This window comes from Thamnophis elegans, chromosome Z (genome assembly GCF_009769535.1).
Source record: "Thamnophis elegans isolate rThaEle1 chromosome Z, rThaEle1.pri, whole genome shotgun sequence".
NCBI lineage: Eukaryota > Metazoa > Chordata > Lepidosauria > Squamata > Colubridae > Thamnophis > Thamnophis elegans.
In genome coordinates, this window is record NC_045558.1 from 98,749,540 (window position 1) to 98,775,817 (window position 26,278).

The 26,278-nt window shown below is 40.8% G+C and overlaps 1 protein-coding gene across 1 annotated transcript; it reads left to right on the forward strand.

The window, feature by feature from the left end:
- The first annotated feature begins 760 nt into the window (after positions 1-760).
- On the forward strand, positions 761-25,983 carry FTSJ3 (FtsJ RNA 2'-O-methyltransferase 3). Its single transcript, XM_032236972.1, is given in 23 exon segments — positions 761-899; positions 2,527-2,632; positions 3,999-4,045; positions 5,127-5,206; positions 5,615-5,714; positions 8,039-8,233; positions 9,195-9,310; positions 9,529-9,633; positions 9,806-9,906; positions 11,232-11,312; positions 11,695-11,801; positions 11,804-11,846; positions 12,559-12,694; positions 13,338-13,366; positions 13,368-13,538; positions 14,480-14,597; positions 14,873-14,966; positions 19,935-20,088; positions 22,117-22,200; positions 22,316-22,417; positions 23,570-23,750; positions 24,132-24,225; positions 25,553-25,983. Coding segments are annotated over 19 exon segments (1,911 nt in total). The 5' UTR covers positions 761-832; the 3' UTR covers positions 22,178-22,200; positions 22,316-22,417; positions 23,570-23,750; positions 24,132-24,225; positions 25,553-25,983.
- Positions 25,984-26,278: the final 295 nt, after the last annotated feature.

Consider the following 26,278-nt stretch of genomic DNA (forward strand, 5'->3'; position numbering starts at 1 on the left):
AGTTGTCCCGGAAACAGAGCCTCTTGGCCGTTGAAATAGTTTTAATTTCGTTGAAAGTGAACTTATAGGGTTGAGTTTGGCATTTAAGTACGATTTGTGAATGTGGGAAATATATGAGTCAAACACAGATACCAGAAAGAACAGTCTTTATAAGCTATAAAGAGGCGTGCAATAAGGGCACCAACGTGCCTACCGTCCCTGTCCTAATGTTCCCTTTTATTCGTATCCATTTCATGCTTTCAAAATCAGGTTTATACTTATATATGTTATCTAATATATGCTGGACGAAATAAATATAATTAATTATTTCGATTCAAGGCGTATTTAAATTTAGAAATAGACTACTTCAAAACTTTGACTTTCTTAATTTCAGTCAGTAAGGCTTGAACCGAATTAAATGCTAGCACATTTAGCGTGTTGAATACGTAGCTGCCACCTACGGTAATTTCGCAATACAGGTTACGTATCCATCACAGATGATGGCTGAGGGTAATCGTAAATGTAGTTCGAAAAGTCATCAGATTACATTCTACTATCGCTACATTTTAGATTTCAAGATTTCCTGAATCTCGGTGTTAATGTGATTGGGAAAATATTATATATATTTCGTATTTTCTCCCGGCTGCTTTGGAGCGTGGGAGAAAAAGGGCAACTGACACACAAAATGGCTGATAAAAGCTTCAAGGCGGATGCCTGGCACGCAAGGAAGGCGGGGGTGAAAGGGAAGAGGAACAGGAAGAACTACGGGGGAAGGGGGGGAGGGTCACTGAAGGTTCTGCGCACGTGGGATCCCCCGGGTCGGAATTGCTGCGGCCGCTGATTCTTAGTCGAGATGGGCAAGAAGGGAAAAATCGGAAAGAGCCGAAGAGACAAGTTTTATCACCTGGCCAAAGAGACTGGTGAGAAAATGGGCTTTTAATACATTTATGTTCTTTTTCGGTTTATCGTTCTTCGCATCGACTTTGGAGAGTTTGGCCGCCAGGAGGCAAAAATGTATTTCATACTGTCCATACTGATCATTGATATTTAAGAGAAAGGAATGGTCGTCCTGACTACTCTCTTGGCGTCCCAGAATTGATTTTTTATGTAAAAGAGTATGTGGCACTGCGTTTTGACTAAATAGCTTTGAGTAACGATTAGACAAATGTGTTCATTAACTGTCAAAAGGTTGGACTAGATGACCCATAAGGTCCCTCCCAATTCTATTAATCTGATCTAATCTGATTATTCTCTTACTGTCAGGTATTCATGGTTGGCAATCAGAATGGAATAATAAAAAAGTTTCCTGTATCAAATCCCTTCCTAATGTGTTAGGTGACAAATTCCAACATGAGTTCTGGAAAAATGGAAGTTGTGACCAAACACAATATTAATGGAATCTTTTTTTTTAAGTTGACTAAAAAAGTTAAAAGATGATTTCAAACAAAAATCTCCTCAAAGTTGTTATATGCAGTTGCCAGAGCAAAACAGTAACATTTGAATAAATATTTGTCACAGTGAGGAGGAATTATTTTTCTTTTAGAGCAAGGATCCCCAACATGTTCAGTATTCAAGGGGTTGATGGGGCTATCCAAAGGATCTATAAATGGCTGAGGGTCAAAAAGGGAGTTAAGTGGCTGTATTCCAATTAGAATCAATATTTTGGAGTCTCTCTTGATCTCCATGCTAGTCCCTAGTCCTGAGGTAAGACAAGGTTATCCAGGGTCAGCCATCAATGAAAAACAGCTGTGTGTTATCTTTTCTATTGTTATCACTTGCAGCTGTGTGTTATCTTTACTATTGTTATCACTTGTAGTAACACAGGGTTATCCAAGGTCTGCCATCAATGAAAACAGTGTTATCTTTACTATTGTTTTCATTTGTAGTATTTATGAAAGTAGTGTTTATTAAATTCTTTTAATATAATGTTTGAGGGTCAATGAACAATCTGAAACTTTATGAAGGAGTTGATGAGCTCGAGAGTTTGGAGATCCTTGCTTTAGAGGTATCCCATTTAACATTACTGCCCAATAGTAATACTGCCTCCCAAATAAATTCATGTAAGCACCTTGCCTAGTCAACTTTAGGTGCTTTTTTGGATAAATTGGGATGGTGACCTGAATCATGGCATCTATGATTCATTCTTCTTTTTTGGGGGGAGGTGCCTCTGTTTATTGTTTGATTTTTATTCCTCTTTCAATTTAAGAACCTCAGGGCATATATAGTGCTCCCTATTCCCTTTCCTTCCCCAGCAACAACTTTGTGAGGCAGATTGGGTTGAGAAAAAGAATGAGAGTGAACATATGTAACTGAGTTAGACAAGAATCCGAGTTTTTCTGCCTATAGTTTGAGCGTAACCCTATATCACTATCATTATTGTGGGGCTGGTGCTAGGTATGATTTTTTTCCACTGGCAAACTTTGCTTGTGTTTCTAACATGGTGAATTAATTCTGAAATTGTAATTGGACTCCTTACAGCTGACAGTTTACAGTTTGAGTCTGATAGCTATAGCTAGAACTGTGCCTGATGTTGACTTTGTTTTCCAGGGTTTCGCTCCCGTTCTTCTTTTAAGTTGATCCAGTTGAATCGCAAATTCCAATTCCTCCCAAAGTCACGGGCCTTGCTGGATCTGTGTGCCGCTCCCGGAGGATGGTTAGTATTCAGTTCAAGTATTTGTGGGTTTTCTATAAGACTATACTCCTGCTGCTGATGCACATAGACTAGATGCACTTAGACAATTAGACTTGTCACTACTTCAAACTGTCCTCTTATTAATAAATTCTCCTAAGCACATTATGAAAATATGTGCCATCTGCCGAAACAGATTTTGCACAGAGCAAGGCAATATATTGCAGCTTTTCTTTCTTAAATGTTCCAAATGCTTCAGAAGTGTGTTCACAAAATTAGGGCAAGTTAATAGGTTAGTTAAATATATGTTCCCAGTCCATCAGTATGGCAAAATGTCTAGATTATTCTCAATGCATCGTCATGCTACCGAGGAATAAGAATTACCTGTGTTCCTCTACTGTTTTGAGTAAGAAAAGAATGATTTGTTTTCTCGACTCTCCAAAAGCAATGAGAAATCTCCCTGCTTTGAAGGGGGGGACGACACACAACTATTTTAGTATTTACAATTGCTAACATGTTTTATATTAATATAGATTGGGACAGTTGGTTACAAATTTAACCTTATTTATAATTCAGCTCTTGATATCAGTGAGGCATAAATGAATCATGATGCTGATTCCAGTGGAGGTACAGAGGGGGGTTGCGCGAGTGCCTGTTTGACCTCTGCCATGTTCTGAGCATAACTTCTCCGGCTTCCAAACTCAGCTGCCAAGTCTTCCAGCAGCGGCCGCTCTAGGAGTGCAGCAGCCAGCCCACAACCATAGAGTGAGTTTTGGAGTTTGGAAGCCAGAGAAGTTATGCTCGGAGCGCAGCGGGGGCGGAACAGGTGCTCGCGCAACCCCCCTCTCCAGCCGCCTTGGCGCCTTAGGGATACCCCCTAGGTGAGTGAATGGCGCTCTGCCCGGCTGGAGAGGGGGTTTGGCTGGCGGCTGCTCATGAGTGTGATCACCTCATGGCTGCTTTGCCCCTAAGGCTGTGCCCGGCTCTTCGGGAGCCAGTTCGCAAGGGAGCAGGTGCCCGGCAACCCCAAAACAATAAATACTTCCCCTATAATAAGCCCAATGCTATATTTCGTGGGGCAAAAGAAAATAAGTCCCTGTCTTATTTTTGGGGAAACACGGCATAGAGTAATTTGTCAGATAACACTTCAACTAAGATTTGAACTATGATTTTTATAGATCACAGCTCATTCACTTTAAACAGTAGTTGCATGTTCTTCTGTTGACATTTAAGGAATCTTGTCCAGTATGACACTAGAAGATTTTAGATTGCAAATGAAAAAAAAATCTGTTCTTAACTTAGAACACATGGTAAATTCATTCTCACTTTTTCAATATCATTGATGACTGATAGATGCTCAGAGTTATATCTGATTCTGTTCTATCTACAGGCTTCAGGTGGCCTCAAAATTTATGCCAGTGTCCAGTCTTATTGTCGGTGAGTAACGTGGATGGAGGAATGATGTGAGACAAAAAAAAAAAGAACCAAATGGCTTCAGATTTTGTATTTTCTGCCATGACCCACCAGATGTCTATACTAGAATAAAGACACGAGCCCTCTCCCAAAGCCAATGTCTATGAGCTGATCTGTACCAGCATGCTATCTAGCACAAGTGCAGCAAAAACAAGAGGAAGGATATTGTGATTATATGAGGAAAAAAAATATAGCGATGTAGCATTTTAGAATAATCAAACATTGTGGGTAGGCAAAACAGTAGTTGAAGGACCAATGTGTAAAACAGTTTGATTGCTGAGTCCACAGGGAGCCTACTGCGATGGGGGTGACATCCCCAGAGAAGTGAGACTGAAAGATTCTATCCTTTTTTATAGGAGGAGTTAGGACGGAAGGGTTATTTAAGGTCAGTTTAAACTTAGTAGTGCACTAGCAGTAATTTAATGCACCTGTTTTAAGCCAATTTATATGTGTGGTGTAATTGCTGCAAAATTTTAGCCAAGTAGCCCTGAAATAATCCAAAAAGTTGAGATTGCATGGGGTTTTGGACACAGGTTGTTGTCACTGATGTCCAGTATTACTTGCGTATATCATATAGACTAGTGGTGTATTTATTGCAGCAAACCCAGACTTATGGGAATGTCATTTGTTACTTTCTTGGGAAGCTTCCATTAAGTCAAGTCATTGGGGGAAGCCAGACTTGCTTAAAGACCATGTGAGCCACTAAACTGGATTGACTTAACAACTTCAGTGATTTGCTTAACTGGTAAAAGTCATAAAATTGGGTACAACTCAGTTAACAACCCCTTGCTTAGTATCGGAAATTCTGGTCCCAGTTTTGGTTGTAAGTTGATGACTAGCTGGTGCGTAGGGGCCTCTGATTAAAAAAAAAAAAAACTCGAAGTGCTTTATAACATTTAAAACATTATAGGAACATGTAGCAATCATTTTTAAAAAATAGAATGGATTTGAGAAAACGGGGGAAAGCCTGGAATGACAGCTTCGGTGACTTTGATTTGTTTTGCCTTGTCTTGTTTGCTTCTTTATTCTCCCTTCTCATCTTCAGGGGTTGATCTGGTCCCCATCAAGCCCATCCCTAATGTGGTAACAATGCAGGAAGACATCACTACTGAGAAGTGTCGCCAGGTAATTATTTTGTATGATTCCCAGATGCCGTTGCCTTGACAGCTGCTAGATTTGGCTTCTGCTTCCCCTGCATTCGGCAGCTTCATTCACAGGTTTTCATCATAGTCGCCAGGAGCCCAAAAGAACTCAATTTCATGTAACCCACCTAACAAGCAAGAAAACAAATCCTAGTGGACTTTATGTTGTTAAAATATAAGTACTGTAAAAATTGCATAATTAGTCTAAGACCTCAGGAAAAAAAATAGTATTAATCTAAAAAGCAGGCTAAAAGATTGCCTTGTCTCTCCATTGTTGTCACTTGCCACAAGATGGCAGTGGTTTACTATTGATAGTATCAGAAGTATCTTAGCAGTCAGCCGCAGCATTTATTCACTCTCATGAGGATATTTAAGCTGTTTTTCTCCCCAGGCCTTGCGGAAGGAGCTGAAGACATGGAAAGTAGATGTTGTGTTGAATGATGGGGCTCCCAATGTAGGTGCCAGTTGGGTACACGATGCCTTTACTCAAGGTATGGGGGCTTCTTCTAGAAAAGGAAGAGAAGAAAACAGTTTTTGGGGCTTTGCAATGCAGAATAGACACTGATCAATATCACATAAACTTTAATTTGGATTTTACAACAAACTATCTTGTACAGCTAATTTGATGTAAGAACAATGCTATGTTATACGTAGACACAATATGCCTAGTAGCCCAGTGCTTATATTGGTACCATGCTACCCAGCCTATGTTTAGTTCCCTTTTGGTCAAATATCACACTGTTGAAACTTGGCATTGTGGTTTTATGTTTTGCCTGTTTGCTTAGCACTTAAAATATGGAAATGGATAGGTTGTTTTTCTACACTTAAATCTTTGCCTGACCCTTCTACGTGCCCCCTCCCCACCTCATAGCAGAAGGATTGAAGAGGTTGATGGCAGGTAAGGTAAGGTAAAGGAGGTTTTGCCTAGAGAAATACTTTGCTTTTTTCCCCTTCTCCTTCCTTCAGAGTGAAGAGATTGGAGAGAAAAAGAGGAAGTGATTTCAAGAGAGCAAGCATAGCATGTGACACAATCTGCTTGCTTTTGTTAAGACAATTATCAGGCATTTTTATCAGGCAATTATTTACGTTTTTTAAAGAGTGGGAGAATGGTTGAGGTGTAAACAAGAGCCAAAGATGTCACTGGTATTATCTCTTTCCAACTGGAAGGCACAGTCATAGCCACATGATTCTCACTTAGCAACTGCTTTGCTTAGTGGTCAGGTTTACAATCCCAATTAGGGTTGTAAAGCGAGGACTACCATTGTCAAAAAATTCAGTCATACGACCACAGGCAGGAGTGGCTGTCTGAACTTTGAAACTGAGTCATAAATAGCTGTGGGGTAGTCCATTGTAACTTTGAACAGTCTCTTAAGCTATTGGTTGTAAGTCAAGAACTACCTATAGTATACAACAAATGATTTCAGCTGATTTGACTATTGTAGTCCCGCTAGGTGGCAGCACTTAGGTATCCTTTTCTCAAAAAGCTAAGTAGAATGACATCCAGTTTGTGTTTGGATGGGAGACCCTCAGGAAAGTACACAGCCTATGAACTAGACTAGGAAGTTGAAAAAAATGGCCCACAGTAGCTAATCAATTCCAGGTAATTTAAAATTTATCAGGCGTCAAATTCAAATCATGGGAGATTTTTCTTTTTGGCAGACCATATGGGCCAAGATTGAATCTTGCAAAGTTATGATCAATTTTGGCTAAAAGGTTCTGGGTTCTACTTTAAATGCAAATTGTTAGCTGAGGAACATCATTTAACAGCCTTCATTTAATAGAATTTCCCCGAACTTACAGGGAAAGTTCTGCACCAGATGTGCCAGGCAGCAACCCGTGAGGAGTGCTCTCACTCCCTACTGTGGTCAGATGCTAGTCAACAATGGTCTGCATCCTTAACCGCTCTAGCAGTGGTTGCTACTCTCTATCGCCCTTCTTGATTGCCTCAGTAGCTGCAAATAACATAAAGCCAGACTGCTTAGAGGCTTGAAATAACTCCTTGTCGTTTAACTGAATTTTGCTTTAATATGCAGATAATGCATTACTGGTAAATTAATTTTGTTTCCTGTTTCTAGTACAATAATTGAACCCTAAAATTTTAGCTATCTACCTAATTCTGAAAAACAAAGTTTGTTGTTGAGTATCAGGATTACTCTCTGAGGTAAAATCATTTTCCTTCCCTTGCCCCTAATCGTGTGGAATGGGTTTCTGTCTTCTTTTATAAATGTCACTAAATAAGCCTCTTGCCACTCCTATATTCATTCTGTATAATGGTAGATGAGTTGTACAGATAGTCCTCAACTTGCAACAGTTCATTTAGTGACCATTTAAATTTATAACAGCACTGAAAAAGTGACTTGTGGCCATTTTTCACATGACTATTGCATCATCCTCATGGTCACATGATTTACATTTGAATACTTGATAACTGACACATTTATGACGGTTGCAGTATCCCAGAGTCATGTGATCCCTTTTGCAACTTTCTGACAAGCAAAGTTAATGGAGAAACAAGATTTACTTAACAACAGTATTACTAATTTAAGAACTGCAGTGATTAACTTAACAGATGTGGCAAGAGAAATTGTAAAATGAGATAAAACTCACTATGTTTATCACCTAGCAACATAAATTTTGGGCTCAATTGTGGTCATAGGTTGAGGACCACCTGTATTATCTTCATCTCAAGATGATGCAATTGGAATGAGTGTACAATCTTTAGAGTAAACAGCTTAGAGTAAATTGCAGAGGCTGGTCTTAACTTTTCCTTAGCTTTGTCCCTTTTCTCTCCTCTCTGTTCCATCCCTCCTGGCAGCAAACCTTACGCTGTCAGCCCTGAAACTGGCCTGTGACTTCTTGTCTAAGGGCGGCTGGTTCATCACCAAGGTCTTCCGTTCCCGGGATTACCAGCCCCTTCTGTGGATCTTTCAGCAGCTGTTCCATAAAGTACAAGCCACCAAGCCACAAGCCTCCCGTAATGAGTCAGCTGAGATCTTTGTCGTCTGTCAGGGTGAGTGCTAGAATGGGAAGAAAGGGAATGGATTGTCAAATGGAGGTGTAGGTGTTTTGGAATATAAAGTTTTTTATTTTTTGTTCTCTATACAATTATAGGTATTCATTCACATAGTTATTCTTTTTTTTACATTTATGGTTTTTATACATTTGTCATTCCATTTATAGAATTACAATATTCAATTTGGGTTGTTTTGTTTACCATCCCTCGACTGTTTTGACACCACCTTCTTCTCCCTTTCTTTTCTCCATTCTTCCCTTCTTACTTACTTCCTTCTTCCTTTCCCTTCCTTCTTCCCTTATCTCTTCCTCTTCCCCTCCCTACCCTCTCTCCTCTCTTTCTCTCCTTCTCCCTTCCATCTTCCTCTCCTCTCTATCTTTTTTCCTCCTTTTTTCTCTCATCTCCTTTCCTTCCTTTCTCTCCCTCCCTCCCTGCTCTACTTTCTGTGTGTGTGTGTGTGTGTGTGTTAAATGAATATGGCTGATTTGGGAAACCCAGCATATTACAGCATTGGAGTTTTCTTCGTTAACTACATGTAGTGTTGCAGGATATATTTATGTTTGTTTATTATATGTATATGCCACCCAGCCTACTATGCAAAGCAACTCTGGGCTGGATATAGAAAAAGTTGTTGATGGACAGAGGATCTTCTGCCACTGTGTCCAAAATATCTGCATCCTGAAGAAGGATGTGACAAATCATCATTTCTGATTATTCTAGTATGATAGAACTGTCTTATAAATAGTTTTGTTAATTTGTTTCCCAAATACTCCAAAGGTTGGCACGTGATGTTACCTTTGTAAAAACAAAGTAGGTTTTGGCCAGGTCAGTGCCTGATTGGGAAGCTGCCAAGTACATATTATCTTGAATCTCAGGATGAGGGGGAAAATGATCATTTTAATTGATAGTAACTTGCTTGGTTATGAATATCTTTTTATCTACTCTCATCTCTTTATAGGCTACTTGGCTCCAGATAAAATTGACAATAAATTCTTTGACCCCAAGTTTGCTTTCAAAGAAGTGGAGGTGCAGGCCAAGTCTGTGAGTGAATTGGTGACCAAAAGGAAGCCAAAGGTCAGTATGGGAGACATTGCTGTTTCTCCAATAGCTATGAGGAAGCTTCTGTAGATAGCTTTAGAGGACTATTCATTCATTGGGCAGAAATAATGATTGAAAGGTGGGAAGGTTTGGTGTTTAGACTGCAGAGGATTTGGTAGAAGGAGATGGCTCTTACTTGAGACACATTTTACACACCCATTTTGCTGTGTATTACTTGTAATTTTTTCAAATAGGCTGAAGGATATGAAGATGGAGCCACAATTCTTTATAACCGCTGTAGCCTGACAGATTTTCTAAAATCTTCCAACCCAGTGGACTTCTTAGCCAAAGCCAGTGAGGTAAGGATTGTGCAGCAGGGGTGTGGGATGGGATGGGGTGGGAGGGCTGGACTTTGGAAGTTGTTAGATTATCAAGATGTCACAGTGCTAGAAATCAGAATTATGGTTTAGGACAAACTACCAGGGAGAGAGACCTTTCCATTATTTTTGTCCTCTCTGCCTTGTCTCCTAGATTGTCTTTGACAATGAAGAGTTGGAACATCACAGTGCAACAAGTGAGGAAGTGCGCCATTGTTGTCAAGACATCCGAGTTCTTGGACGTAAGGAACTCCGGTACGGAAGTTGACATATTATAAGAATGGGATGTAGGATGCTAAGGAGAAATAAGGTCCATCCTAGCCTCCTAACTATAATCACCTGAGTATCCCAATAACTTCATGTCAGTCATCCTCAATCCATTAGGAACCAATTAAGTTTCCTGCTTGTGATGTTTCTCACAAGAACAATATGTGTAGACCAGTGATGGCGAACCTATGACACGCGTGTCAGTGCTGACACGCGTAGCCATTTGGGGTGACACGCACAGGATTTCATGCGATTCATCCTCGGCTCCTGCATGGCCGCCGAGGATGAAAAAATCTGTGCTAGAGGAACGGGGGGGGCGGGACGTGTGATCTCCCCCGCCCACACTCACTTACTGTATTGCCGCCGCCCCTTTCTGAGCGCAGGAGGTGCTGGTAAGGCGTGCGTGCCATGCGCACACACGTCATCAGCGCGGCGAGGGAGGACCCGCAGGAGAGGAGCGCGGGAACAGTGCGCGCCTCTCTCCAGTCAGGCCGGCACAGAGAGTCTATTCCTGGGACTGTCGGTTACGACCGCACCACAGCAGGGAACAGCGGAGTGCCAACGGGAACTGTGAGCGCCATTAGCAGCAACTATTGGGGTGCCATGGACTTGTAATTGCCCACAATAACTGAGATAAGTGAGGGGGAGGTTGTGTTAGCTTGTTAGGCTAGTTAACCCCTAATTGGCTATCTATAATTCTATCTGCTGTCACTGGCCCACTGATGGAGCACCCAAAAAAATAAAAAACAAAGGTTAAGTAAAGGGAGTGGTAGTGGCAGTGGCCGACCCTTTCAAGAGACATGGAGCGAGATGTATGGCATTATAGAAAAAAATGGCAGATCATGTACTGAAACGCTAGTAAGCAGAACGTGGAATATAAATAGACATTTTGAAACTAATCATTCCCAGCTCTTGGAAAAAAAGTGAGGATGAAAGGAGGGAATACATTTCCAGGAAGCTACACCTTTATAAGAGCCAATCTAACTCCATCCTTAAATTTATGAAAGGCTCTACAAATTTAAACTCTGCAAGTTTGAGCATTGCTCACTCCATAGCTCAGCATGCAAAAGCGCTTAACAAAGAAGTTACTAAGCAGGTATGTTAAATAATTTGTTTTTGGTTTATTAAATACAATTATATATTGCAATTATACATTTTTGTAGTTTAAACTATAAATTGCGCAAAATTATGTTTTTGTCGAAGTGACACACAACGCGAGTTATGCTCGATTTTTTGCCGATTTTTGACACACCACGCCAAAAAGGTTGCCCATCACTGGTGTAGACTCTCACTGTCTTCTTCTCCTTGCTTAGGGCCCTGCTGAATTGGAGAACAAAACTGAGGCGGTTTCTGGTGAAGAAGCTGAAAGAACAAGCTAAGGAAATAGATATCAAGTAAGTGAATTGGACTCAATTCTGAAATTTTAGCTAGCAGTTTACTAGCTACAAAACAGGAGAGTCACCTTGGTTTGGTGGGCTTTCTTACCTGACTGCAGCTATTCCACCAGCTTATGGCTGAGGGAGAGATAGAGGATGGAGCATTTTATTCAATTTACTAAGATATGGAAATGCCCCTCCCGCTTCTTAACTAGTTTTCTGCTTGCTAGCTGTCTGGTTTTTGACAGTAAATCTCAGTTGAATACTCATAAAATACTTTCAGCTTTTATTAATGAAAGATTTTTATTTATGTAATTAAATTTGGGAGCTCTCCATCTCAGCCAAGTTATTATGAGTGGTTTACAGTTCAAAATCTGTCTCTTTTTCTTGCCATTTCTAGTTTAAGTTCTGGTGAGGAAGAAGAAGGAGAGGAAGAAGTGCAACCCAAGCAGACAGCTCCAGAAATTCAAAGGACAGAAGAAGAAAAAGAGGCTGAAGAATTGGAATTACAACTGCTCAGCAAAAAGCCGAGGAGATAGCTGAACTAAAGCGGTGAGCTTAGAGAAAGCACAAGTCCATTTTGGAATTATCCTTTCTCTGCCTACTAATAAATGGCTATAATAAGGAATCAGGCATTGTATAAAGACATCAGAGGAAGCTTGGAAAAATGTTAATTGCATATTTAAATTTGTTTAGATACTATAGTTTGACCCAGAACTCAGATCAGTTTTCTCAACTTAAGAATCTTTCATATCTTGGACTAGAAACCTAGTCCATTTGGAGTAATGTTTGGGATTTGTGAGCTGCTCAAAATACTTCCCTCTTATAACCCCATATTGGAGATCTGAGTCTGGATCAATATGTTTGTATAGCTATCTCAAGCAAGCATTATGGAGTGGAAATTGTGGGCATCATAGTAATCTGAGGGCTAGAATTTTGAAAAGTCCTTTTTTTTTCCCCTCTAATCCTTACCTTTAATATGGGCATGTAAGAACACCCAAAGCTCTGGTGAATATGAGTGTGTGTGTGTTGAAGCATTTCCCTTCTCAAACCTAATTTTTTAAGAGTTGACATTTTGAAAAATAGTAGAAATTCTGTAAAATATTCTGCTTTAGAATGTGTGAAAAACTTCTTAGAGTAGGAGTTCCCTAATTCAAAATCAGCATGCTGAGTCGCACTGTGCTCAAATCAAGTGATTTGATCTAATCATGTGATGGACTCATGTGAAGTACTTCAAGTTATTAACCTTTTTCTTCATCACCAGGAAAAAACGTAAAATTCTGCGTGAGCGCAGGCGCCAAAGAGAACGTGTTGAACTGAAGATGGATCTTCCGGGTGTTTCTGTTGCAGATGATGGGGACACCGGGATGTTCTCTCTCAGGGCAGTTGGCAAAAACCAGGTAATAGAGAAGATCTGAGAACCTGCCAATTGGTTAGGAGGTGACACTGGATCACTCTGAATCAGGGTGAATAACCCAAAACTGTTTCACTCTTTTTTCCTTCACCACATATTGAGGCATAAATAGCCAGTTCTCTCAACTTGTTATTCTCCACAGTTTTTAAAAGGCAAGGGACAGGCATCATGAAATTGATCAGTGTTTGAAGGTTTATATATCAAACACACATAGGCACCATTCAGTGAAAAAATAACCACCAAGGAATTGGAAATAATTGAATAATCTATTTTAAATGACAAGATAGTATGCAAAGTCTATATTAATGATGCTCTAGCTTTGTAAACACAATATAGCCAACTTTTGCTTAAGTGCGCTCTCCCCCCACCACACCTTTCCTGCCCCATTAGCTGACTGAACCACTCATGAAGGATGAAAGCAGTGTAAAATATCCCCCAATTCCCAGACTCCACAGGTGATCCAGGAAAAAAAAAATAACAACCCCGAATTCCCAGACTCCACAGATGATCCAGGAAGATGCCATGATTAATCATATCAGAGCCACCAGGAGGTCTAAAAGTTTAATTAATCTAAAGGATTAATCTGTGTGATCATACTTGCCATCACTACCCCACTTGTTTGCTTCCAGCTACTGCATGAGTTGGTCCAAGGTGACATGCAGCTGCAGATGCTTTGTGGAATCATCCACCAATGCTGACAACGACTTCTCTCTCTCAGAAGAAGGAGGCTCTGATGATGATGTCTCCTTAGCCAGTGACTTGGATGATGATGAGCTGGCAGAGATTGAGGAGCGGGCCAAGCAATTGAAGCAGGCCTGTGTCTCAGAAAAGTAAGTGAAGGTGGCAGAGAATTGATTCTATTGTGGTGGTTGCTCTGTGGGGAAATTGGCTTTATGCAATTGGTGGTCTTCTGAAAATGATGTTAACACTTTTTCAACTTGGAAGAATTGGAAGTCAATTGTAATTGGGTAGGGAGAGAGAGAGAAAGCTGCATTTGGGAAGCAATTGTGGATCACTGTGTGTTTGCACACATAATGATTTAACAGAACACTCCCAATTCATTTCTTCAAAATTGCCAGGATATCCATTTGACTTAATTATGCTATTTCATGGGAATTTAGTTATTGATTGTTTTTGTTGCTTTTGCATACCATCCCAAGCTCTTTCAGAATTATTAATCTCTTATTTTCCCCTTCTACTGGTTGCATACTTAATAGTAGTAGTATTTTCTCTGTTGTTTTGCAAGTTCCCTGTGTGCTCCTGTACCAGAGACAAATTCTAATGACAGTTTGGTCAAATGAAATATTATATTGTTATCATAATTAATTAATACTACCAGTAGCAAAGTATTAATAGTGATGGTATTATCTAAAAGCATACTCTGATCCCAGTATATCTATACTTTCCTTTTTTTCTACCTCCATCCCAACTCCCCTGTAAGTAATAGCGGAATTTTGAAAGGCTCAGGTGAAGAAAATAGTCTACATGTTGACGGGGTTAATTCATAGTATATCTCCAAAATATGGAGCATGAATCTCCTCTATTTCAACTTGGAGATAATGGGGATTGAAACAAGAACGTGTTGCACTTAGGTTAGATGAGCATAAGAAAAGCACAGAGCAATCCAGTTATTCCTCAATGGGTGATTAAGGTGGGATTTTGACGATTAAGATCAGTTCATGAATTTTCCTGGTAATGGTTACCGTATGCCTTCATTACCAAATTGATTAGATAAGAATGCTTTCCTGCAACATTGTTTTATCTGTTTCAGAATTGCCTCTGAAGATGAAATGGAAGAAGACAATGCTGAAGGAGGAAATCCTCTGTTAGTGCCACTGGAGGACAAGGAAGAGCGTGAGCAACATCGGATGAGCTTATGGTTTGGCAAAGTGAGTAACTTTCCCAAGAGTGTAATGCATGGTCATTGCTAATAATTCTGGAAGTGGAAAGTCATATAAGTAAAGAGCACTCAAGTTGGGAAAAACTGCCACAGAAATATTTTCCTTCCATTCCCTATGTGGTACTTCCTTCACCCAATGGTCTGAAATGCCTTTCTTTTGGCATTGCCTTTTAAAACTACTGAAGTATCAGGGATTCACCAAGTGACATTTTGAGTAGCATTTCCGCAAATGATCTAAGTTAATTTTGTGTTTCCTTCATTCAGGAGGCTTTTGCTGGAATTGATGATAATGCTGATGAAGCATTAGAGATCGGGCAAGCACAAGTCCTATCCCAGAACCGGGCAGAACACCCACCAGGTAAAACAATATTCGACTTTATGGGACTAAGTTGGATGATAAATGAAAATAAGGCATCGGCGTGCAGCACTTCTTGAAGTAACTTGAATGAAACCGGAGCCTTTGGGTCTATCTTTAAAAGCCACTTGTCCCATATCTATCTTCCCTAGTAATAAACATAACTATGTAATTTCATTGCATATGAATTGGCTTCAATTCAAAGTAATCCCCAAAGTCAAATTGAAATTAGGTTGGGAAATTTGAACTGCGAAATGAATGTCCTGCAGTGGCTAAATATTAAGAGAAAAAGGATTTAAGGCTGCTCCTTCATTTTTTTTTTGTATGTGGAATTTTACAGATGTTGTGCTTCACATGCCTTCGAGGCTCTCTACACATTGCTTTCTAACATACTTTGCACATCATTAGCATTAAATGTAATAGCAGTACTAAATTTTTGTGGTGTAAAATTCCAGGTCACTTTAACCTGTTGGAAAGATGATCACAACCTACTTTGCACTTTTAAAGAAAAGGAACTGAAACAATTTAGCCGCTCAACGGATCTTGCCTTGACTACAACGCAAGGGCTATTTATTTAAATTGCTACTTTCAGAGAACTCAAAATATGATAACCTATTCTTCAGCCTGGTGCCCCCCTATCATGTTTGACTTTGCACATATTAGACTGTGTCCTATATTATTTGGGCATGATAAGAAGTTTACTTTGTTTATTGCAAATCCTGTCCTGTTTTTCATTCAGATAATCCCAGAAGCAGTGTTACACCAAGCCAGCAAAACCACATAAAATGTTAAAATCCTAACTCAGAACCAGAAAAATCCAAGCTCAGTCTAAATCTTAGGTCAACAGGCAGGTTTTCTTATTATGGCACCAACTATAATGAGAAACAGAATTCTATAATCAGGTGTTTATTTTAGGACAAATTAGGAAGGCATCATAGTGCTGAAAGATATAAAGGAATATCTTTATTTGCCAAGAATAGCATACAATATTGGATTGCTTTTGGGACTATAATTAGGACTTTGCCCAAGTATGTTACTTTCTAATTAAAAAAGTAGTGGCTCAAACACTGGGTTTTTTCCTTTATTGCACTACTACCACCTTTCCTGTGCACTTACTTGGAGAGTCCAAGCATGGGTTAAATTAGTCTGATTGCCCAAGAACTGAGTTCAAAATCTTTGGCTACGCCTCCTGCTCCTTGTTAAGGTCAAATTTTTAACTCAGTCCTGCCTATCAGGACTAATTTAAGTGAGCTGTTTCTAATTTAATTCAGCTTGGACTCTCCAATTTAGCACAATTTATTATTTTACTTTTCTTTCTATTGGTTTACTTCCCTTTTTATGTTTTGGATTTTGTTATTCTTTTCCTTCGTGCTTCATGATCGTCAAGAGGTGAGAGGGAGAGGAGCGAGCTAGCGAGGGGGTTTCTTGCCTCCGTGCCTTAAGCGCGGAGGCTTGACTTGCTGAGGCTGGTGTCTTGCACCACGAACAGCTTCCCCAGCTTGAAACTTTTAAAAAGACAGGCTCCAAGGCTTTTTTCTTTTTTTCCTTCCTCTGGTCCCCGGCGTGGATGCGGCTGCCATTTGGAATGCCCCCCTCTGCGTGCGGCAGCCAATCACAAGCTTCCGCCTCGGGCGCTTTCTTGGCAACGCCTTGTCTGGGCTGCTAGTTTCCAGAGGGAACCACCACCAGGTGGTGTATGGGTGCAGATCAGGTTGCTGGCTGCGCTGCTGCCACCCACGCTTTTAAAATGCAGTTTCCTGGCAGCAGCGTTGTTTGGCCACCACATGGCCATTCCTCGAGTCCCCCCACCTCTCTGACGGCTTGCCACGCAGCCTCCATTCAGCAGCGGCACTAGCAAGTTGAGAAATGACCATAAGGCTGCGGAGGCTGCCAGGACCATGAGGCTGGACCTTTCCTCTGTCTCCAGCGTGCTTGGGCTGTGAGTCCTGGCCAGAGCGCTCTCCCTCTTGGCTTCTAACTCTAGCACACCATCAGCTGCTGGATCTGCCTGCAGGATGCCTACCACCCGCTTCAGAGCAGCTTGGTCTTCTGGAAATGGTAGCTCTGGTCCTACTGGGGCCATCACCAGGGGCAAGGCCAAAGGGAGGAGCAGGATGGCAGGCAATGGCAAGGCTTCTATAGAAGCAGTCCCTTTGCCTCCATGCCAAGGCAGGTCAGTTGGGCTCCGGGAAATCCCACTCCCCATTGTCCACACTGGGCCTTTGCAGAGGGTAGAGGTGGAAGGCGAGGAGCTAGATTTATCCTCGGACAATTCAGTAGTGGGTCCCAGCTCTCCTGGCCCTTCTCCAGTCAGAGCCTGGCACCCCTCCCGAGTCCCTTCCCAGGCTTTCAGGCCCAGAGCCCTCTTCCCCCCCCTCCTCCTCGAGCCAGGCATCGCTCCAGGGAGGACAAGGGTCTGGTGCTTTCCTCTGAAGTGCAAGAGGTGCTTGCACATGCCATTTTGCAGGGCATAGCCGATGGCCTTCAGCACCAGACTACTCCATCGGTCGGTGGGCGCAGGAAGGAACCCGTGGCTTCCACTAGCAGGGTGAGGCATCCATCTCTGGAATCCTGTCATCAGTGAGGTTTCTGTTGGGGATGAGCAGGATCAGGATGACCAGGAATTGTCTGAAGACAAAAATCTTCCCCCTGACACCCCTACATTCTCAGGTTATTTAGGCCCACTACATTCAAATCCATTTGCACAGGCTAAAGCCATCACGCAACTTGGCGTGCCCCCTCAGGCTGATCAGGGAACTTCCAGAGTGGACGCTCCTAATCCCAGGGACAGTATGTTCAAGAAGCAGGCTCCGGCCCAGGATTTGGTTCCTGTGCCCAAACTGGTTTTGGATGTGGTACAACGTCAGTGGGTCCAACCGGGCTCCTTAGCTGCTCCCAGTGGAGGGGACAAGAAACTGTATTCAGTGGAGGAGTCTTTGGAGAATATTCTCAAACTGCCCCCCCTAGATTCACCTGTGGCCTCCTTGACTTCTAATTCGGTTCTTCCAGCTGACCTCATGGAGGGTCTTAAGTCAGAGGATAGGAAGGCGGAAAAAGCCTGCCACAAAACTCACCAAATGGCTACTTGGGCCAGTCAGGAGAACGCACAGCTTCCCCGCATCTTCTCCCACTTCCACTCTCCCTGAGTGGAGGGGATGGATGCCCTCTGCTGCAAGTGGCCGCCCGGTCTGCTGTATGCCTTCCAACCTCTGGCGCTCCTCCTGCAAGTGGTTCGCAAGATCATCGCAGAATGAGCAGAGGTTCTTCTGGTGGTACCCCATTGGCCCAGAAGTTCCTGGTACGCCGATCTCATAAGTCTGTCAGTAGTGTCCTCCTTGGTGCATCTCTCAGGAACAGGTCTCCCATCGTCCATCTGGACCCCCGGTGGCTGCAGTTAGCTGTCTGGCACTTGAGGGGGACTGCCTGAGGAGGGACAGCTTTTCCCTGCGGGTGATCCAGACCATCCGGGCGGACAGGAGATCTGCTACTGTCAGAATTTACAATTCAACTTGGACTACCTTTGCCACTTTTCCGCCCATGATCTCGATCCGGTCACCGCTACAGTGCCATATGTCTTGAATTTCCTGCAGGAAGGTTTGGACAAAGGACTCGCTCCAAACACTCTCCGGAGGCAGTTGGCGGCTCTGACCACCGTCTGGACTGGGCATCCATCCAGATCCTCAGCAAATTGCCGAGGGTACATACCTTTATCAAGGGTGCCTCGAACCTACACCCTCCGGTCGTTCATCGCTATCCCATGTGGCTGCTCTCTTCTGCAGGCCCTGACCTCGCCCCCTTTCGAACCGCTTCTTTCTGATAGTCTCCGACATCTGACTCTTAAGACTGTTTTCCTCATTGCCATTACCTCAGCGTGGAGGATATCGGAGTTGGCCCTGTCAGTTTGGGACGATTTATGCATCATTCATCCAGACAGGGTCGTCCTCCGCTTGGACCTGTCATTTATTTCCAAAATTAACACTTGGTTTCACAGATTGCAGGAGGTGATCTTACCAGTTTTTTTCCACGACCCAGGCATCCCAGAGAACGTACCTGGCATAAGCTGGATGTGCGACCGGCCTTACACAGATATCTGAAGAGGACTGCAGAATTTTGCAGCTTGGAGGCGTTATTAATCTCTTTCAACCGGCGTCAATGGGGCAGAAAGTAACATCCACCATCGGGCGGTGGTTGAGAGCTTGCATTGCCCTGGCATATGAATATCAGTCCAGGACAGTTCCATGCAACATCACTGCCCATTCCACGAGGAGTGCTTCCACGACGGCTGCCTGGGCAACCCAGGCATCAATAGAGGACATTTGTAGGGCGGCCACCTTGTCGTCCCCTTTCCGTTTGTCCGGAACTATAAGTTAGACATGTTTGCCTTGGCTGAGGCCTCGTTTGGCAGACGGGTGCTACACCAAGTTCACTCTGTGGCTAAACCCTTGGCCTCCTCCTCTTCTATCCGCCCGTGGACAACTAACTTGGGTATGTCCCATGCTTGGATTCTCCAAGCAGTGCACAGGAAAATGACCATTGGCTTACCTGAAGGGTCCTTTTCTGTGCACTGTGGGAGAGTCCAATCCTGCCCTGCTCTGTACAGGCCCAGGGTTTGGGATCACCAGTCTTTCTCCATGCCATCTCATTGCATCTTCTGTACAGGCATCGCTAAAAATCTGAACAAGGAGCAGAAGCATGGCCAAAGATTTTGAACTCAGTCCTTAGGCAATCAGACTAATTTAAGCCATGCTTGACTCTCCCGCAGTGCACAGAAAAGGACCCTTCAGGTAAGCCAATGGTCATTTTCCTTTAAATGTCATTAGCATTTCATGCCTGATGTCTGTGTTCTGACATTTTGATGCTATATCTTTTTTCCTCTCCTTCATAAACCTGTGTCAAGGAATCTAAGATAATGAAAGGGAAGGAAGGAGAGGAAGATTTTTCACTAATTGAAATGTTTTAAATAATTTTAAGTCTCGAAGAAGAACAAGAGGCAAAAGAAGTTGCTACAACATGAAACTCTGCCTGAATCTATGAACAGGGAAAGTCTTGAACCTGAAGGAACAAAAGATTCATCTGAAATGAAGTCCTCTGAGGGAGAGGAGAGTGACAGTAGCGATGAAGACAGGTAAGGTCATGAGGGACTGGATGCGTATGTTGCACTGTGGTGATATGTTTACTATTATGATGATTGATTGCATAGTAAGTCTGATATTTAAACTGGATCTACCATTTTATCCATCTTTCAAGTTCTTCCCAATAATAATCATTAATAATTATAATGCCAAATCCAATCTAAACATCTGGCTGACTATGCAATGAACTATAATAATTATTTGTTTGAAATTATTTGTACTAAATAAGGAAAAAGTAATACCAATAGTAATAGTGCCTTGGGTGTGTTCCCAAAACAACTGGAGGCACTACCTGAATGTCATTGGCGTTGACAAATTCACCATTAGTCAATTGCAAAAATAGCTTTACTTGGAATAGCTTATGTCCTGTAATGATATCTTTAATACCATCACACAGCGACATCTGCCTATCCTAGGTCCTTGGGGGGGATTTGATAGGTAAAAATGCCAAATCCAGTCTAAAGATCTGGCTAATTGTGCAACAAACCATAATTAATATATATTGTTATTGTTATTTTGGTTTAGTAACCCCAGGCTAATTAGGTTTATGGCTTAGTCAGTGGCATGAACTCCTCCATGTATGCTCTAGATAATTCAGTAAATTATGGCTAAAGCCATTGCTCAATATAGTGAATAACCCCAGGCTTGTTCTGTTCATTTCCTGAGCTTTCTGTTGCATTTGAGATGGGAAGGATTAGTACTGCATTTAGGGAGGTCTTTTTATCTCTTCAATATAAAACAAGAAACGTGAGTTTTATTTATGTAGATGTACTTGTCTTAGGCTGAAGTGAATAACAACCTTTGAAAAATAAGTGCTGCTAAATTATTTCTGTAAAACAACATTTCAGTGTTCTGTGAATTTTGAGCACAGAGAAGGGCAGATATATTTCTGAGCCAATATGGTGCATAATATCCACAGTTGTAGAGGTTTCTAATGCTTGCTTTAAACTCAGGAATTTATGCCTTTTCTTCCTGTCCTGCAGTCCTAAACATTTCACTGTCCACCTCTACTCATTTTCTCACAAATACAATTCACAAAAAAAGTTATCACAACAAGAATGTAAGCAGCAGGTGGTCTTTTTGTCTCAAATATGGAGTATGGGGAAAATCCATCCCTTGTCATACATACAGTTCTAATACTGATCTTATCTCCTTTCTCCCCAATCTTCCTTCATTTTTAGAAGGAAGAAATCAGTACCTAATTTGATATTGGTAACATTTCCTCCAAACATAGGAACCCATTCATTCTGAGCATAATCAAGGATGGTCACTAAATTTGGCTAAAAAGAATAATGTGCTTTATTTATGATATTTTGTGGATAAAATAGATACTGATTTTTCTGCATTATGAAATATTTCTCAAGTTTTAAAAGAAAGTTATGGCATTTATCATTGTTGGCATTCTGACGTTGGTTTTTATTGAATGTCCCAATTGAACCTAATATATTGCAACTTTATTATTCAGTTAAATTAGTTTCTTTAAAACAAATGGTTTTCCATTTATAAGCTACACATGAAAATATGTTTGATCTGAAGAGAGAAAAAAAGTTATCCAATTTGCATTGCTTTTAGGACAAATGAATTTATATAAGGAAATGCTGATATTAATCTCTTAAAGCTTTTTTTAGCATTGACATAAATCTGGCCCTAGCTTTCCCTGATGGCCTCATTTTAATATACTACTAAATTAATTTACTACAAATTTAAACCAGTCATCATAGAGTTTTCATGTTGGCATTAAATTAACTTGCCAACAATTTATTTTTAAAAATACTAGCTACATAAATGATAATGAATTCAATTTTTAATATCTATATTTTCAGATTTGGATTTTACAAACAGCTTTTATCTATGTATGGACAGCAGTGAATATGACTGTATTTGGGATCCAAATTACAATTTTTATGACACAGTAATATTTGAGGGATGGGTAATATATCTAAAGTAGCGTTCACATTTCACCTAATGCGATGCCAGAGAGGAGATGGTCCCTCACTTCCACCTTAATTTTCTGTATTTCAGGAACTGTCAGCTTCCCAGGGCAGGAATAAAACGTCTGCGAGAGGGCCAAAGTGGTATTGAGGTGGTCCCCATTATAGATCCAGGTAAGGATAAAAAGAGAAATGGGAGAACAATTGCATCTCATCTGTTTATGATTTTCCAAGAATAGAACTGGCATGCTGGCTCAGAATATTAACTGAAACTGTTGTCTCCCTCCAGTGAAGCGAGCTCGGGTTCTGAACCCTGAAGGACTGGCATAGGAGCAGTCATTGCCACTTCCCGCAAGGCCAAGAGAAACTTAATTGATGAATCTTTCAACAGGTGATTTGAAAGCACAAGAGCATTAGCAAATAAACTGGAAAAAAAACAACTTTTGAAGAGAAGAACACAATGAGGATGACTGATGAGTTTAAAAAAATTTGCTTTATCTAGTTAGATTTATGTAGCAAAAAAAAAAAAAAACAATTTATGCTCCCATAAATCAGACACAGTGAAATCAGCAAAATGAAAACTGATGATGTTCCCTAAGTTTAGGGAAGACTTTGTGTTGATCCCTGAAATGCATTTTCAAATACTCAAATATTCCTTCTGTATACCTGAAAACCTTTGAAACATTTCCTGTGGTTCAAAAAGGAATGTTTCACTGGTTCAGTTCTCTCCACCATTTGATGGAGAAGATTATTCAGGTTGGGTTGTGCCCAACAAACCTTATAAATGGCTTAAACTGATTGCTGCTATAGGTAGGATGCCAAGACAGTGACTAGGTTGACCACTAGTTCCATTTTAGCTATGACCAGTTTATTGTGCAGTCACAGCCAATTTGCAGCAGAGAACGATAAAAAGGAAGAGCAGAAATTAGGGAAGCAAAGAATCAGATGGCCCTGTGTAAGTTGGGTCTGCAAGAACCTAAGTTGAGGATTGAATGTATAGCATACTGATTGGCTTATGTAGCTTTCATAAAAGTTATTAGTATGAGGCATAAGAGAAGAGATTTAAGTGTTTGGGAACCTTGTAAAGAAATGCAGTATATAAATTTTGCAATGCAATCAGGATTAAATAAGGGAAGGAATATTTCATGTTGAGGCAGAAATGCACATAATTAGTGCACTTCCTAAAATAGAATTAATACAATTACAATACACAAACACAGCACACAACATAAGAGAAAACATCAAGCTTCTAAAATTAAAGGAAAAAAGAAAATCTGGCCAGCAACTTAGCGAATATGGTTCCATCACTGTAACATCCATGCCTGTTTGTATTGTGGCCCTTTCCCTCACCGCAGTCAGAAAACAAACATGAATCTTTACCAAATTCAAAAATTGAACTCCATTTCCTTTCTTCATTGTACAAAAGTAAAATGTATATCCATTTTTCAAAATTATTATAATTGAGAGAGAAGCTTTGGCTACCTCATGTTTGAGGAGGGTTCCTGTGACTGCCCCCTTATATCATTCTATTTCCTGTTCCCAGGTATACTTTCAACGAGGAAGAAGGGGAACTACCTGAATGGTTGGTGCAAGAAGAGCACCAGCACCGCGCAAACCACTGCCTGTGGACCCTCAGACTGGGAGGAGAACCGCCAGCGTTGGCGGGAAATTAATGCTCGGCCCATCAAGAAAGTAGCAGAAGCTAAGGCCCGCAAAAACGACGAGTAAGCAAGGCCATGCTTCTTTATAACCAAGCAGACTTTATGTAGTCTGGTTGACTTATAGCCAACCAGACTGTTGACGGGTTCACACAATACTAAATTAGAATTTTAGCCTTAGTTATTGACCACATTGCATTCATCATAATGTCTACATTTACAGAAGCAACCCCACCACTTTATTGCTTGACATTATGTATATATACAAGTGTTTTTAGTCATCTTGATTTGTAAGGTCTCGTGGGGCTATGAGGAAAAAAATGTCTTCCTTTACTGCTGTGTGATTTTTTAAAATAACTTTCAGAGGATAGAGCCAGGTACAGACTCATAGATATCTCCACGCTTTGGGTTTTTTTCCTATGATAACTGCTCTCTCCTTCTCCTCAGATGTTGAAGAAACTGGAGCAGATGAAGAAAAAGCAGAATCTGTGGTGAATACTGTAGATATCTCAGAGCGTGAAAAGACTGCCCAGTTACGCAGGTGGGTTTTCACCTTTCTCAATAAGGTTCCTCTCCCCTCCTCCCCTCCCCCCTGAACTCAAAGATTAGAGACAGCATCTTTTCTATTGCATTTAAGATTTTTGTTATCAGATATTAAGCTTCCTGAATTACATATTCAAGTTTGTTTATTAAATTTATATATTGCCCATCTCACTTGCCAAAGTGACTCTGGATGGCTTTCCTCCCTCTTCTTTAGAAGTAAATATAGAATTGACTAGATTTCAAGGGCCACAGAAGAAGCTTGCTTGACTTTATTCAAAGTTTTATATTTCATAGTAAAAGAAAAAGAATGTCTAGTTGATCAGTACTAGAACAATCTTTTTGTAGGTCAGTTTAAAAGACCCCAAAATAATAAGGTTTCGGAGTGCTGCAAGTTTCTGTTTATCATCTTGATGGAATGTACATGTCAGAGATAAACAGCAAAATTACAGGAGGAAAGCATAATATTGTATTTAGTTTTAGATGGAATGTGGGAGTAAGTTGCCAAGGCTCAAGGTAGGCTTTAAGATAAATGTTGAGATAGTTACAGGTTTGTCCAGGATAAGTAAATAGTTCTCAGTCTTCCTTATTTAAAAAGGGCACTGTTTCTATTCTTAAGTATAATTCACAGGTTCCTTGGTAGGTCTTTAACAAACTTTAATCTGAGCTACTTGGCTGAACACTAATTTGGGCTTCTTCTATCCTAGTTCAACATTGTAACAGCTATGGTACATTGACCTCTAAATTCTTTTGTTAAGGTTTCCCCACAATTAGAATTTGGTCAGATTTAGGCTTGATAGGTTTTAGAAGAGAAAAAATAAAATAAGAAATAATACTTTGAATAACTTCCTGTATTTTTAATAAGTTTGCCAACTACTTTTTGTGGAATAAATTATCATTTGGTTTCCAGTTTTAGACAAAGAGAGTCATTTTAACAGGGACAGGCAACCTTTCAAGGACTGTAACTCAGTCCCCTCATCCTCTAAAGAAGTATCCAGGAGAAGTAGCAGCAACATGAAAGTGTTTGTCTTTGTTTCCTGTGGGTTGAAAGTTTAAAAATAGGGCAGTTTGACACACAAAGAGTTCCTACTCCTGTGACTGGCCTTGCTTAAAGCAGGGTTAGTAATGCTTCTGAAATTTGGCCTTTTTGTCACCTAATTATATGGTAATCAATTTAGGGAGGCATATAGATGAATTGGTGATAAAAGGTAATGAAAGGAAAGTGGCTTGGATTGGAGGCACTGAAATCTTGGGAAGCAGTTCTTTGGTTTGACAAGAGACTCTGAGAGGAAGATTTCACCCAATCTTTTTTCCCCCTCCTCTAACAGTATCTACAAGAAAGCAGGTATAGGGAATGAAAAAAGGCAGGTGACTTACGTCGTGGCCAAGAAAGGTGGAGGGCGGAAGGTTCGACGCCCTGCTGGAGTCAAGGGCCATTTCAAAGTGGTGGACAGACGTCTCAAGAAGGACATGAGATCACAAAAACACAAGGAACAGAAACCAAGACGCAAGAAGCAGAAGTAAAATTGTCATAACTTAATTATTTTGTGACTAGGATGGGCTCTTTTGACTCTTTGAATACATCTGAGACATTCTCTGTGGGCTAGTCCTTATCCTACAACTGCTTTTTTTGCCATTCAGCCATTAATAATGTAAATTGCATAAAGGTAGACATGTGACGCTTATGCCCTTCAGGGCTGTCTTTTTTTCGAGATTTTAATTATTTGTGTTTTATTAAACTCTTTTTTCCTGAAAAAAATTGTTTCAGATTATTTTAAATTTTGTTACCAAGAAAAAAATAGAATTTTCTATAACTGAAGGTCTCCCAGAAATGTTTGAAATAGTCAAGTGATGTCCAGGTTCAAGAAGAGGCTAGTGAAATAAATGCAGAAAGTCATATTAGGTGTGGAATGCAACGTTAACTCTGCCTTAATTTAATTCTTAATTGCTATGGCCACAGCTGTGTCTTTGTTTTAGGGGGTACCTTAAACTTTACTGAACAGATAATTTTTTTAAAAGTATGCTATATCTTGCATTCTGTAAAACCATCTCTC